Raw genomic sequence first — 14,556 nt, 5'->3', positions numbered from 1 at the left:
CGCAATTATCTTTTTTTATGGCGGAAGCAATTTTCAATAGAAAATACTCTGGATAAAATCAAGTCCCTGAATTATTTCCGGCTGAATATTGCTTTAGAACAGGAAGGAAACACACACTACAGACACTCACACACCTTTGCTGGTGATCTGTGAACCTTTTATCATCAAAGACGATGCGATCTCTCAGAGACACGATCTCATCGTAGCCGGGCAGGAAAATCAACACCGCACCTGAGGACAAAAACACCTGTGAATAAAGCTCATTCTGCTTCTGCTGCAGATGTGAGTGTTTAAAGGAGTCGTTCACTTCAGAATTAAAATGTCCTGATTATTTACTCTCCCCCTCGTCATCCAAGATGTTCACGTCTTTCTTTCTTCAGTGGAAAAGAAATGAAGGTTTTTGAGGAAAACATCCCTCATTTTCTCCATATAGTGTCTTCAATGGGGTCCAACGGGTCGAAGGTCCAGATGTGAGTTTCAGTGCAGCTTCAAAGTCTCGACACGATCCGGCCGAGGAATAAGAGTCTCATCTAGACAAACCAGCCGACATTTATAACAAATAAACATTTATATACTTTTTAACCTCTAATGCTGGTCTTGCTCTAGCTGTGATGAGACACACATTACGTAATCAGGTTGAAAGGTCACGCGTGTTCCAGGTCAGAAATGTAGGGAAGGGCGAAAAACTCCATCTCATTTTCTCCTCTAACTTCTAAATCGTCCGACATCGTTGTTTTACCTTTTATTTATTTGTAAATGCCGTTTGACTTTGCACGGCTTTGTAAACACTGGGTCTGTTCTTACGCCTACGTCACGCTTGACCTTTCAACCTGATTACGTAATGTGTGTCGCATCACAGCTAGAGCAAGACCAGCATTAGAGGTTAAAAAGTATATAAATGTTTATTTGTTATAAATGTCGGCTGGTTTGTCTAGATGAGACTCTTATTCCTCGGCTGGATCGTGTCGAGACTTTGAAGCTGCACTGAAACTCACATCTGGACCTTCGACCCGTTGGACCCCATTGAAGACACTATATGGAGGAAATGAGGGATGTTTTCCTCAAAAACCTTCATTTATCTTCATGAACATCTTAATTCTGAAGTGACGAATGCTTTAGCTGAATGCTTTACGGCCTGACCCTCGTCAGAGCTCTGGCAGATGTTGAAGAGCAGATGCAGGACGAGGTCCAGGTCGACCTTCTCGTCGTCGAAGCTGTGATGATACGCTTTGAGAAGCTCCTGGTCCTCAGAGCTCAGATCAGATGTGGAGGACTGAACCAGAGACGCCTCGTCCAGACGACCCGCTTCAACACCCCATCTGCATACACACACACACACACACGTCTGGTTTACTATCTTTGTGGGGACTCTCCATATACGTGATGGTTTTTATATTGTACAAACTGTATATTCTGTCCTCTTACACTAACCCTACCCCTCACACACACACACACCTAACCCATACTAACCCGACCCCTAAACCTACCCATCTCTCACACACACACACACACACACACACACACACTGAAGTGCAGCTCTTACATGTGGGACTCCAGCAGATCTACGGCCTCGGGTTGCTTGAAGCGCTTCGCCCAGTCGAGAGCCGTCCTGAAGCATCACAGTTTCTGTTAGTAATCTGAATTTTCACTATGATTTCAATTTACAAGTTATAATCAGTTTGTTGCATTTTTTGGTCATTTTTGGTCTTTTTTTTTTGTTTGTTTTAAATTTGTAAAATAACAAATATATTATTTGTTTAAAATAATATTAATATATTAGTTTTATCCATTCTTATTTATTTGTTTTAGTTTATGTAATTTTCTGGCTAAAAAAATTTAATAAGTGAATATTTGCCAGTGGGCTCAGAAAATGTATCTTGATTTAAGAATGTTTAGATATTTGTGCTGGAAAACAACACTAATATTTGCATAATTTAATGCCAGGACTTTATGAATTTAAGATGTTCTGCTCTGATTTAAGACCTGCAGAAACTAAACGAAGATGAGAAAAGCCACATGGCCAACATGCTGAAATAAAGATTTTTAATATTTTATATTAGTAGTATTTTTGGTATACTATTATAATTCTGTTAATATTTTGAATAAAATAAAAATTAACGGTTTTCACTATAATTTTTGATAAAGTTTTTTGTAATTTTTTTTTTTTACTCATTTTTGTTTATTAGTAGTTCTGTCAAATCGATTAATCATATACAATTGCTTCTAACACCAAAGTTTGTGTTTATATAATATGTGTGTCTATATGTATGAATATATAAAAAGATATATGTATGTGTACACACACACACACACACACACACATATATATATATATATATATATATAATATTATATATAGACTCGCATATATTATATAAACAAACATTAATGTCAGATGTGATTAATCGATTTGACAGCACTATTCATTACATTTTATATTTAGTTTTAGTACTTCAGTAATAAAGTTGTTTTGTTTATTGTTTGTTTTGGTGATCAAATATGAGTTTTAAGGGATGACATGATTGACTACAGGGGACTTATATATTTATATTTATAGCGACGTGTGTGTGTGCTCACCAGCCGTTGGAGGCTCTGATGTTGACGTTCGCGCCCATGCTGAGCAGTTGCTCCATCTGACTGAGAAACCCTCGGCCCGAGGACACCATCAGGGCGGTGGCGCTCGTCTCGCTGTGCCTGTAATCCACTGAGAGAGCACCAACACACACGTGAGGAACACACACCGCGCTTCAGCTCAGAGAGCGCTTGAGTGTGTGTGCACTGCTAAACATGCTTTTCTTACTCAGTATTTTTGTCTTGTTTCCAGTCAAAATATCTAAAAATTCTTAAATCAAGACGCATTTACTAGATGAGTAAAATGACATTAGATATTATGTCTTGTTTTCTGGGGGAAAAATCTAAATTAAGTGAGTTGTTGCTTTAAAAAAAAAAAAAGCAAAATGATCTGCCAATGGGGTAAAAAAATACACTTAATTCAAACAGAAACACGATTATTTTTCCGACCCCATTGGCAGATCATTTTGCTTTTTTTTTTTTAAAGCAACAACTCACTTAATTTAGATTTTTCCCCAGAAAGCAAGACATAATTTCTAATGTCATATGTCAAGTAAGAAAAGCATGTTGTGCCGTGTGAGTGTGTGTGCCTTCATTACCACTGATGTTCTCGTTCAGGATGAGGTTGAAGAGCTGTGTGAAGGCGTCAGCGTCCTGGTTCAAGAAAATGTTTGAGATGCAGGCGTCCATTTCCCTGAGGAGCCACGGCTCTAGCGTGGCCACGTCCTTCTCGCTCTGAGGACACGCAGAAAAGACACGCTTTCACATTTAAAACGGAGAGAAGAACGATAGGGCAAAAATATCATATCACGATTTCTTTCAAAAAAAAAAAACACGATTTATTTCAGGAAAATCACAATTTTATCACGATTCTCTTTCATGTTGGTTTTGCACCCCGTGGTGAGGAGCAGAGAGTTCCTCAGAGCTGGAGTAAATCACTCCGCAGAAGTAGCAGTGCTTCGCCTTCTGAGAATATAGTTCCCAGTGTGTGTACGGTTAGAAGATGACCGTGTCTCATGTGTCTCAATAACCTTGTTATTTATACACGCTGTGTCTATACAAATCACAACATGTAAATAGGAAAATGTTGGCGTTATTTTGTCGCTTATTGGGAGCAGTATGCTAGCTGGAGCCATTTACCTCCAGTCTTTGTGCTAAGCTAGGCTAGTGGTGGGTGTGTCAGAGTTACGGCACGCACGGAGATGAGAAGGGTGTGTGTGGACTTATCTAACTCTGGGGGATACGGGGAATAAGCGAAAGTCCCAAAAAGCCTCTGTATGTAGAGACATACACCGGTACTGCGGAATATTAGAAATTCATATCATAACAAAAATAAACACCGGTATGAACCGGTATAGCGCCCAGCGCTGATATCGCACACAGGACTGACACTGAGTGATGATGTGAGAGAGAGCATAAGGAGAGACCGTCTGACTGAAGACACTGTCTCCGCCGTCATCCAGGAGGTCGTTCTCCTGCAGGACACAAGATGGCGTCTTCTCCCGGGCCGGTTCTGGTTCCGGGTCGTCCTGATGGGATTCACACCACTCCGTCAGAGACGACTGCTGCCGCTCCTCTGAAGGGGAAACACACCGCCTGGTTTCAGCTCATCATTTCTGTTTGACAAAATGTTTTTTTTGTGTGCCTTTTTTTCACCATTGGCTTTTGTCTTCATTAGTTGAGGACATTAAATTTTAATATTCCACAATATTATTGATCTCCTGCATTGACAGCATTATATGAGAACTGAACTGAGCTGGACGATGACATCACGGTTTTCTCCAGAGCGGCTATATATATATGAACTAAATTAATAACTTTTTTACAACAGAAATGAACCATCGCTGAACTTATTTAAGCTGAACTGTGATGCTATTTTCTTCTAGAAACAAACTTTGTTGCATTATTCTCCTGTTATCTCTGTAAAGCTGCTCTGAAACAATATATATATTGTCTAAAGCTCTATATAAATAAAGGTGGCTTGACTTGACTTTAACTGCATTATTTAACTACTGTTCATTTAGACTACTGGTCAAAGGTTTGAAATAATTAATGTTTTTGAAAGAAGTGCTCAACAAAGCTGCATTTATCTGATCAAAAATACAGAAAAACGATGAAATATTATAATGTAAATGATCTGTTTTCTATGTGAATATATAGTAAAGTGTAATTTATTCCTGTGATATTTCAGCATCATTACTCCAGTCTTCAGTGTCACATGATCCTTCAGAAATCACTCTAATATGATGATTTGATGCTCAAGAAACATTTATGATTATTATCAGTGTTGAAAACAGTTCATATGTTTGTGGAAACTGTCATACATTTTATTTTTCAGGATTCTCTGATGAATAGAAAGTTCAAAAGAACAGCATTTATTTGAAATAGAATCTTTTGTAACAAATGTCTTTACTGTCACTTTTGATCAATTTAATTAATCTTTGATGAATAAAAGTATCAATTTCTTTAAAGAACCCCATTCCTGACCCCAAATGTCTTAATGGTAGTGAATCAATGTTTCCATAAAAATAACTGTTTTAACACTGATAATAATCATAAATGTTTCTTTTGATCATCAAATCATCATATTAGAGTGATTTCTGAAGGATCATGTGACACTGAAGACTGGAGTAATGATGCTGAAAATGTACAGGAATAAATTACACTTTACTGTATATTCACATAGAAAACAGTTATTTTAAATTGTAATAATATTTCACATTTTTACTGTATTTTTGATCAAATAAACGCAGCCTTGCTGAGCAGAAGAGACTCTTTCAGACGTTTGAGCGCTGCTGTATTTGAGCTGTTAGCGTCACCTTTCTGCGCCTCCTTCTTGTATTTAATCATGTCTTTGTTGGTGTATCCGGTGGTGCGCAGGATATCCTCCAGAAAGAGTTGCTTGACCTCGTATGGACAACCTTCGACTTCAAAGAAAACTCAACATTATTGTTCAGAACATCACATTATCACACTAACATTCATGTTTGGTGTTTATCAGGGTCCTGCTCCAATCAGAGTTAAAGTTATTAGTTTGAATTGAGGTGGCACAGAAGTGTAATTAAAATGCACATTTAAGGAAGTATTAAAATAAATAAAATTATAGAACTAATATACAGTCAAACAAAAAATTATTCAGACACCAGATATAATTTCTACTAGTGTGATCAGGACACTATAGTTCATTTATGTAAGTGAGGAGAGCAAAATACAGTAAACTGTGACATATTATACCCAATAATTCTTCATTCAGTGACTACCAGTGACATTTATAAACATTCGGGACCAAAAATTATTCGGACACTTTGAGCTGATCATGTTTTGCTGAAGTGTGTTTTCTTTAATTGCTAATGCTCTTTTTACACACAGACTGAACACAATGAAGCATTGCTTGGTGATTGGTTGAGCTAAACTGGTATTCTCTAATTGTGTAGTTAAATTTACCAGCTGACAGATATTCAACATAATTCATGTGTGAGACAGTCTAACAGAAGGACGGACAAAACCAGTCAAATATCCACTGAGTTCTGCTCATATTTATTACTGTTTTCTAAACTATAGCGAATAAACTGTGATAATGTGAGAAATGGTGTCTGAATAAATGTTGTTTTGACTGTATGTGTATTTTTTCCAGCGTGAATAAACCCATGAATGTGTTTCCTACTGTGAATAACGGGACACGCGCCGAAGTATCTGATGAACAGACTGACGTCCAGCGCAGCGCTAGACAGGATTAGCTTTAGCGACGGCATCTTCTGAAGCATGTCCTTCATCTTTGTGAGTAAGAAGTCCGTCAGTCCGTCTCGCTCGTGCACCTCGTCCTACAGGAGCAGAAATCAGGAGGATTAGGGTCGGGAATCGAACACTTGAGGTCGGGAATCGGACACTTGAGGTCGGGAATCGTATACTTGAGGTCGGGAATCGGACACTTGAGGTCGGGAATCGGACACTTGAGGTCGAATCGTATACTTGAGGTCGGGAATCGAACACTTGAGGTCGGGAATCGTATACTTGAGGTCGGGAATCGAATACTTGAGGTCGGGAATCGAATACTTGAGGTCGGGAATCGAATACTTGAGGTCGGGAATCGAACACTTGAGGTCGGGAATCGAACACTTGAGGTCGAATCGTATACTTGAGGTCGGGAATCGAATACTTGAGGTCGGGAATCGAATACTTGAGGTCGGGAATCGTATACTTGAGGACGGGAATCGAATACTTGAGGTCGGGAATCGAATACTTGAGGACGGGAATCGAATACTTGAGGTCGGGAATCGAATACTTGAGGTCGGGAATCGAATACTTGAGGTCGGGAATCGTATACTTGAGGTCGGGAATCGAATACTTGAGGACAGGAATCGAATACTTGAGGTCGGGAATCGGACACTTGAGGTCGGGAATCGTATACTTGAGGTCGGGAATCGAATACTTGAGGTCGGGAATCGGACACTTGAGGTCGGGAATCGTATACTTGAGGTCGAATCGTATACTTGAGGTCGGGAATCGAATACTTGAGGTCGGGAATCGGACACTTGAGGTCGGGAATCGTATACTTGAGGTCGAATCGTATACTTGAGGACGGGAATCGAATACTTGAGGTCGAATCGTATACTTGAGGTCGGGAATCGAATACTTGAGGTCGGGAATCGAATACTTGAGGTCGGGAATCGAATACTTGAGGTCGGGAATCGAATACTTGAGGTCGGGAATCGTATACCTGAGTTCGGGAATCGTATATTGAGGTCGGGAATCGAACACTTGAGGTCGGGAATCGAACACTTGAGGTCGGGAATCGAATACTTGTAATAAAATTAAAATTTTGTGAGCATTTCATTATAACTTTAAACTAGGGCTGCACAATATATATTATCGACATATCGCAACGGCTTGCAATAACTGGTCATGAAGAAAAGACGAAGAGAAAATCACTCACTCTCTCGGCTGAATAACTTTTGTAGCTTTAATAAGAATCAGGATATATTTAATTCATACTGTGAAAACTCAGCAGTGTTTTATTTTTACATTTGATTATTCAGTTTGTGTTGTTAATAACCCTAATGTAGGATAACCTGACCCCTGAACCCCGAGGTTTACACTGATGTTAGAATAACACTTCTGATATACAGTAAAACACTGATGTTCACTTTCAGAAGTTTAGGGATGTTTTACTGTCACGAAAAGATTGTGAAACACGCATGTAGGTTATATAATTTTAATATATTTTAAAGATAATTTAAGTTTATTTTACACACTTTAAGCATTATCGTATCGCATATCGCATTATTTAATGAGTTATCACATTTTTCTTTAATATCGTGCAGCTCTACTTTAAACAATTCAAGCGTGAAACATTTTTTTACCTAAAACCAAGAGAAAACAATAAGAAATTATATTACATAAAAAAAATTCTCAAAGTCTCACCACAATGACGTGCGTGACCATAGACATCGCGTCGTCTCCGGCCATTAGCGTCCTTAGCAGAACTCCACTCGTGCAGAACGTCAACAGGGTTTTAGGAGAAACTCTGAGGAGAAGCACATACCCAGAATGCATCAGCACATTTGCAGTCATTTAGAGCGAGACGATTCAGGTCATTGTACTCAAACAATTCGCCTATAGACCCTTTTTGCGCCGACGTCACAATTACGTCACGCTGTTAGCTGGAGGCAAAACAAAGGGAAAACTGGAGGCGGGTAATACAAACCAGCACAGATTCGGCTACAAAAATGTTGTCTTGTGTTGGGTGCAAGAATCGACGTACCACACAAGTCGTGTAATGTCACGTGACCATTCAGCATAGCTCACCATCTCTTTATGCTCAGTTACTGTACACACACACACACACAAGCTCTTGAAGCTCCGTCCCCTGTGCCGGGAGTAGCAGCTCATTTGCATTTAAAGGGACACACACAAAAACGGTGAAACTCAAAAAGTGAAAGTTTTAACATGCTATAAAAAATATCTGTGGGGTATTTTGAGCCAAAACTTCACATACACACCCGTGTTGAGTAGTTGTTAAGAAAGAATCCTGATGAAAAATAATTATTAACTCGACATCCTTGCCTCATTTAGTATTCGCGGTTCTATGAATAAGATCTGATTGGTTATGATTTGTGACACTCTCCTCCTAACTTGGATGGATAGTATGCAAATGGCAAAACAGCAGTGTTGTGCGGTGTTGTGTAGTTGTTCACCTGCTCTCCAGGCGTATCTGATAGCCCACGGTCTGCCCGATCTTCTCGCCGCGCTCGGCCGCCACACGCTCCGCCACCGCGATCGTCGCTAATCTCCTGGGCTGAGTGCAAAAGATCCGGCAGGGAATCCCATTCCCACTGCAGTCGTCCAGGAGGAACTGGGGGATCTGGGAGAGGAACACAGAAGCGGGTCAAGCTCAGACCGATTTATTCTCGTGTGAAGCCCTGAAAGAGTGTTTAATCCAGAAAATGTAACACTCTAGCTGACTAAAAACGTTTGGCAAAGGCTGGAGAAAACTAATAACATCGGAAGCTAAGCTGACTATTGCAGTATTAACTCTTGTGCGTCAATTAAAAAAGTTACACAGAGGTTAAAAAAAAAACTCAGTTAAAAAACTGTCATAAAGATTTGAAGCTTGGGAGTCAAGTTTGGTCTCATTTTAAAGAGGACTCTTGGCATATTATTGTTGAAGTAAAAAAAGTTTAAAAAGTGAAACCAAAAAAAAAATTATAGAGGTTTAAGTTTATGAAAATGTTTTATGAACAATATTTTATATAAAATATATATTTTATGAAACACGTTGAACTTTAAAACTGCTATAAAATCAAAGACATAAATCTAAACAAGTCTTGTTCCAAATTTGAAGTTGATATCTCAAAAAATTAGCTTTCAGTGAGAGTTTGTTTGGGCGCAGGATCACATTTTCCCCATTAGATACAAGCACACACACACGCAATTTTTTATTATACACGTACAAACGACACTCTGACATCCACACCAACAGACCCACACAATTAAAGCTGCATAATTGAAAACAGGAATAAATTGAGTATTTGCTTTATAGGCCAAACCTGAGAAAATGGCACCATCTGGTAAAAAATAGTACAGATGTACATTTTGAAGCCTTACCAACAGAATGAAAGCCTAATTAACAAAGATTGCATCATTTTATTGTTAAAAGGCCCTGGGATTAAAAATTTATGTTTTAATGGGTTTCAATGGGGACATTTTTGCTCTTAAGGTCCTGAGAGGAACTATTTTGTGTAACTAGTGCAAAATAGATTTTTTAAAGGAAATAGGGGTGAAATAGTAAAATTCCAATAAAAATACACACATGCATCAAAATGTATGCAGTTGGCATTAACACAGGCATAATTATCAAAAAAACAAAACTGAAAAAGGCAGGGTTAAGTTTTAACCCTCTGGTGCTCTTTGCGTGTCGGTCAAAAATGACAGGTTTTTTTTTTTTTTTTAATGAAATTAATGTACTATATTTTAGTTCGATAATGTTTTTTATTTAATATTTTGTATTTTTAGGGGATTTTATGGTACTAAATTATATTTACGCTGTATGTAAAATCCATTTATTCATTTTTTGAGCATAGACCTGAAAATTAAATGTCCAGCTTAAACTGTGGTAAATCTTGAACGCTTTAGAGCGACGGACTGAAGTTTGATCTCTTTACAAACACGACACTTGGCAGATTATTGATGAAGTGAAAAAGTTTTAAAAAGCGAACTTAAAAAAAGATACAGAATTTTACGTTTATTGTTATGAAAAATGTGCAAAAATACTATTTTCAATTGTTATATGAAATATATATTTCCAAACAATCTAAACAAGTTGTGTTCCAGATGTGAGGTTGATATCTGAAAAACGGATCTTTCAGTGAGATGTTGTTCGGCTGCAGTACCAAACGCTTCCACTAGAGGAAACTCGTCTCTCATTCATTTCCAATGCGTCATTTCTGACCGCGAGGAGCTCAAGTGTGGCTATTGTTATCAGGACCATTAAACCTGCTCCAGTCATGGCCATGATTATTGTGTGTGTTCACACAGCAAGAGCCAAAACCTTTACCAAGTTTAGTACCATTCCGATGAAGAAGACCATTTTTTTTCTCTGAACAACAAAATATACTGATGCCGTCAGGGTTCTGATGCCTCAGAAGTGTTTTACAGTCCTGACCTGTGTGGTTTTGCCAGACCCGGTCTCCCCCAGGACCAGCACCACCTGGTTCTCCCTGATGGTTTGGACCAGCTCCTCCTGACGCGCATAAACGGGCAACGATCTCCGGAAACAATCCAGTTCAGACGGGCCTCGGATGTGAGGAACCTGAGGAATCCCGTGACTGAGACGCCCGCTGGTCCTGCTTTTACCGTCTAGAGGAAAGAACCAGCGGGAGAAGATCATATCAGGGAAACGAGAGAGTTTTCTGATCAAATAAATGCAGCTTTGATGCACTGCAAAAAAAATGCTTTTCTTACTTAGTATTTTTGTCTTGTTTCCAGCTCAAATATCTAGACATCATTAAATCAAGAAGCATTTACTAGATGAGTAAAATGACATAAGAAATTATATCTTGTTTTCTGATAAAAAACAAACAAAACAAAATTAAGTGAGTTTTTGCTTAAAACAAGCAAAATTATCTGCCAATGGAGTAAGAAAAATAATCTTGTTTTCCATTTGAATTAAGATTATTTTTCTTGTTTTCCGTTTGAATTAAGATTATTTTTTGCCATAAAAAAATGGCATTGGCATACCCCACACATATTTTTATATAGCATGTTAAAATTGGTACTTTTTGAGGGTGAGCAAAAATGCACCGTTTTTGTGTGTGTCCCTTTAAATGCAAATGAGCTGCTGCTCCCGGCACAGGGGGCGGAGCTTCAAGAGCTTGTGTCCTTTTACCTCACACACACACTGAACATTTCAAACACTTTTAGCATTTTATGTTCAAACCGGAGTCAGACAATGATGGAGAGACTCAAGAAGAAGTGACAACATGTAGAAGCAACAGGACATTTCTGAATGGTTAGTTGATGAAGTTATGAAGCTGATGTGTAGTTATCTTCTAGTCATTGATTAGCATATTCTGTCTTGATAATCTATAAATCGTGTTCCGGGGGCGGGGTTTATGTAAATTCTAGGGTTTGTGATGTCACTAACCCGGGAGGAATGTGGTGTAGTCTCTACCAGCCGTTTGTTGTAGTTCTTAAAAAGCGATTTCTGTATTAGTAAATATCTCCCTTTGCTTTGAACTTTGAGCGTCGTAACTTTGCAGATGTTGTTTATGCTCAAACAGCAACATTACACACTAACTAGAGTTGGAAAAGTCAAATCATAATCAACCACCCCTTTAAACTGTAATAACCGGGTGAGACTCACCACTGTCGGGAGAGGCGAGGACGGCTCTCTCGGTGCGAGGCTGGAGCTCACTGCGCTCTTTACTGGTGATGGGGAACCTCTGCAGAAGGTTCTGGACCATGTGTTTGGAGTTGTGTGTGAGACTACAGGTCATGATGGACCGAGATGACTCCGTGCCGTCCTTCTTCCTCACCGTCAGACATCGACTCGAGCCTTTCCTGCAAACAACAGATCAGAAGAACTCAGAGTTGTGCTAGTCTTCAAGTCAAGTCCTTCTTGAACGGCAGTGTATGTCCGAGTGAAAGTGCAAGAACAAATGTGGGCGGGGCTTGATTGTGTCTAAGGGGAGTTGACTGGATGATTGTATGGTTGTGGTTTGCTATTGGCTGATCTCGTGTGAGTGACAGGTTATAGCCCCGCCCACATCATCAGAGAAGAGAGGAGATGTCGTAATCATCAGTAACTTTGTAGTCAAGTCTGCCAGCATTAAGAGTAATGCTCGTTCACCAGCCTGCATGTGTAATAATACATAAATATCAGACTCAGTTCTGCATGAGTTTGTTTGAGATGCGAGTCGACTCACCCTCTGCTTTTGGAGACGTAGCCCAGTGACTGAGCAAGCCGATGAACGAAGGCTCTCTCAGAATTTGTCAACGAAGAAGGGAAATCCAGCTCTATGAGACAAAACAACAATTTTTAAAACGTTAAAGTCCCCCTGTGGTGAAAATCCAGCTTTTAATGTTGTTTATGTGTCTATGTGGTGTGTTTAATATGCTTTAAGACAAACCATGTGTAAATTCATAAGTCGACTCCATTGCTGAGTATTTCCTCCTTAAAACTGCAGTGAACCAAAGACAGTCTCAAAAACACGCTTTGAAATCGCTGGTGTTTCTGACGTCACAAACTACCTTGTAACCAATCAGATCAACGTGTGATCGTCAACCAGTGGATCTCTGAGCTGAGTGAGTGAGTGGAGGCGGGGCTCATTTGCATATTCATAGAACCGTGCATACTAAATGAGGCAAGGGTGTCGAGTTACATTCAAGATATTTTAAGGCATGAAGATAAAAAAACGTTTAAAATATGTCATTGGTGATCAAAGATGAGTTTTAAGGGATGAAATGATTGACTACAGGGGGACTATAAATAAAATTAATTAACCACTTGTCCTTCTTGATCTGAGTGCGGCCTTTGATACCATCTCGCGTAATAACGAACTGACAGGTTAGCTTCCGTTGGGATTACTGTCATATAATAATAATAATAATAATAATAATAATAATAATTCATTCCATCTCGCTCTGGTCGTTCAACTTAAACATTTCCGATCTAAAGTCCCCACCGGTGTGCCTCAGGGTTCTGTCTTGGGCCCTCTTCTATTTATTATTTACTTGCTTCCACTTGGTTATATTTTTAGGAAATATGGCATCCTCACTAGACCAAACTCCTCTATAAACTTCAGTTGGTGTTTTTGCACTTTTTGAGTAAAAAAAAAAGTTCACTCAAGCTTAATCGCCTCAAAAAATCTAAACACAAAACCTGTGCTAATCGAAAGAAAACAAGTTGACAAAAAGATTGAATCCCATATTTGCCGATAACATAATATAACCAGAGATTTACAAGCAATTTTGAACGGAACCACCAATTTAGGTAAAGGGTTTTCAGCGTAAAAGAGCTTGTTTTAGTCGAACGAACTCAAACCTTTGTCGTCGCTGTACTGGAACCTCTCCAGCGCGATGTTCACAGCGATCTTGACCTCTTCATCAATCCTGATGTCTTTGAGTCCTTTAGCTTTCAGAGAGGTCGTCTGCTTCGACGCGTTCATGCCTGATTTACGTGACATTTCTTCTCCCTACATGCAAGAACAGAAAGCCAAAGTTATGGATTATTCTCTCAGTGACTATACGCCAATAAATATTACATATTCACATTCTGCTTTTATTACTAAGATTACTAAGCGAAGAAGACTGACTTCATAATCTCGTGTTTATTGCCTCTTTAAGGTGAATCTCTCGTTGTATTCCTCGTCTTTGGATGAAAGCGTCTGCTAAATCAGGGGTTTTCAATCGTTTATTCTTGTTAAAGACCCAATTCAAAGAAATGTATATTCTAAATGTGTTTAAAATATAGGCTAATTTGGAAAATATTTAGTTTCTGTTAAGTTTTATTATTACGTCATTTGTTTAATTACTCATTTATTTATTTATTTATTTTAATCTTATTTTTTGTTAGTTATTACATTTATTTTAATCTAATATAGCCTTTTTATATACACACACGTTTATTTGTTTAATTAATTTTTTATTTATTTATTTATTGTTATTTATTTTATATTTTACACACTTTTTCCTCTAAACTTTTCCACAGTTTGAAAATTATGCTGGATGAATAAATCTCTGCAATAATTTATTATAATATAATAATATAAAAGTACTGTATTTCGTTTAGTTAGTTTTGTTGTGTATTATTATTTATTTCATTCTTCATCCCAGTAAAAACAGTTTGTACAAGCAAACATAAGATATAAATATAATACCACAAATTGTAAAGATGTTTCAAAAAACTCCATGTAAACTCGGAGTGCGTTAGCAGCTACAGCTAAACTGACTTATTTAACACTAAAACACTATCATCAACACACTGAC

At 38.4% G+C, this 14,556-nt stretch overlaps 1 protein-coding gene across 3 annotated transcripts in view; it reads right to left on the bottom strand.

The window, feature by feature from the left end:
• Positions 1–14,556, bottom strand: part of ythdc2 (YTH domain containing 2) — a 47,885-nt gene that overhangs the window by 33,009 nt on the left and 320 nt on the right. For all 3 annotated transcript variants that reach the window (XM_084114919.1, XM_084114920.1, XM_084114921.1), the window contains exons 2-15: positions 13,613–13,763; positions 12,495–12,585; positions 11,933–12,129; positions 10,733–10,926; positions 8,766–8,932; positions 7,993–8,095; positions 6,236–6,392; positions 5,391–5,498; positions 3,999–4,147; positions 3,171–3,306; positions 2,578–2,704; positions 1,544–1,609; positions 1,141–1,319; positions 135–231 (exon numbers count right to left, since the gene is read on the bottom strand). In XM_084114919.1, coding sequence (XP_083971045.1) covers positions 135–231; positions 1,141–1,319; positions 1,544–1,609; positions 2,578–2,704; positions 3,171–3,306; positions 3,999–4,147; positions 5,391–5,498; positions 6,236–6,392; positions 7,993–8,095; positions 8,766–8,932; positions 10,733–10,926; positions 11,933–12,129; positions 12,495–12,585; positions 13,613–13,754 — 1,913 coding nt within the window. In that variant the 5' untranslated portion in view covers positions 13,755–13,763. The remainder of the gene's footprint in view (positions 1–134; positions 232–1,140; positions 1,320–1,543; positions 1,610–2,577; positions 2,705–3,170; positions 3,307–3,998; positions 4,148–5,390; positions 5,499–6,235; positions 6,393–7,992; positions 8,096–8,765; positions 8,933–10,732; positions 10,927–11,932; positions 12,130–12,494; positions 12,586–13,612; positions 13,764–14,556) is intronic.

Source organism: Abramis brama, assembly GCF_963993115.1.
Source record: "Abramis brama genome assembly, chromosome: 5".
In the NCBI taxonomy this organism is placed as follows: Eukaryota; Metazoa; Chordata; class Actinopteri; order Cypriniformes; family Leuciscidae; genus Abramis; species Abramis brama.
This window is presented reverse-complemented; position numbering and strand designations above follow the sequence as displayed.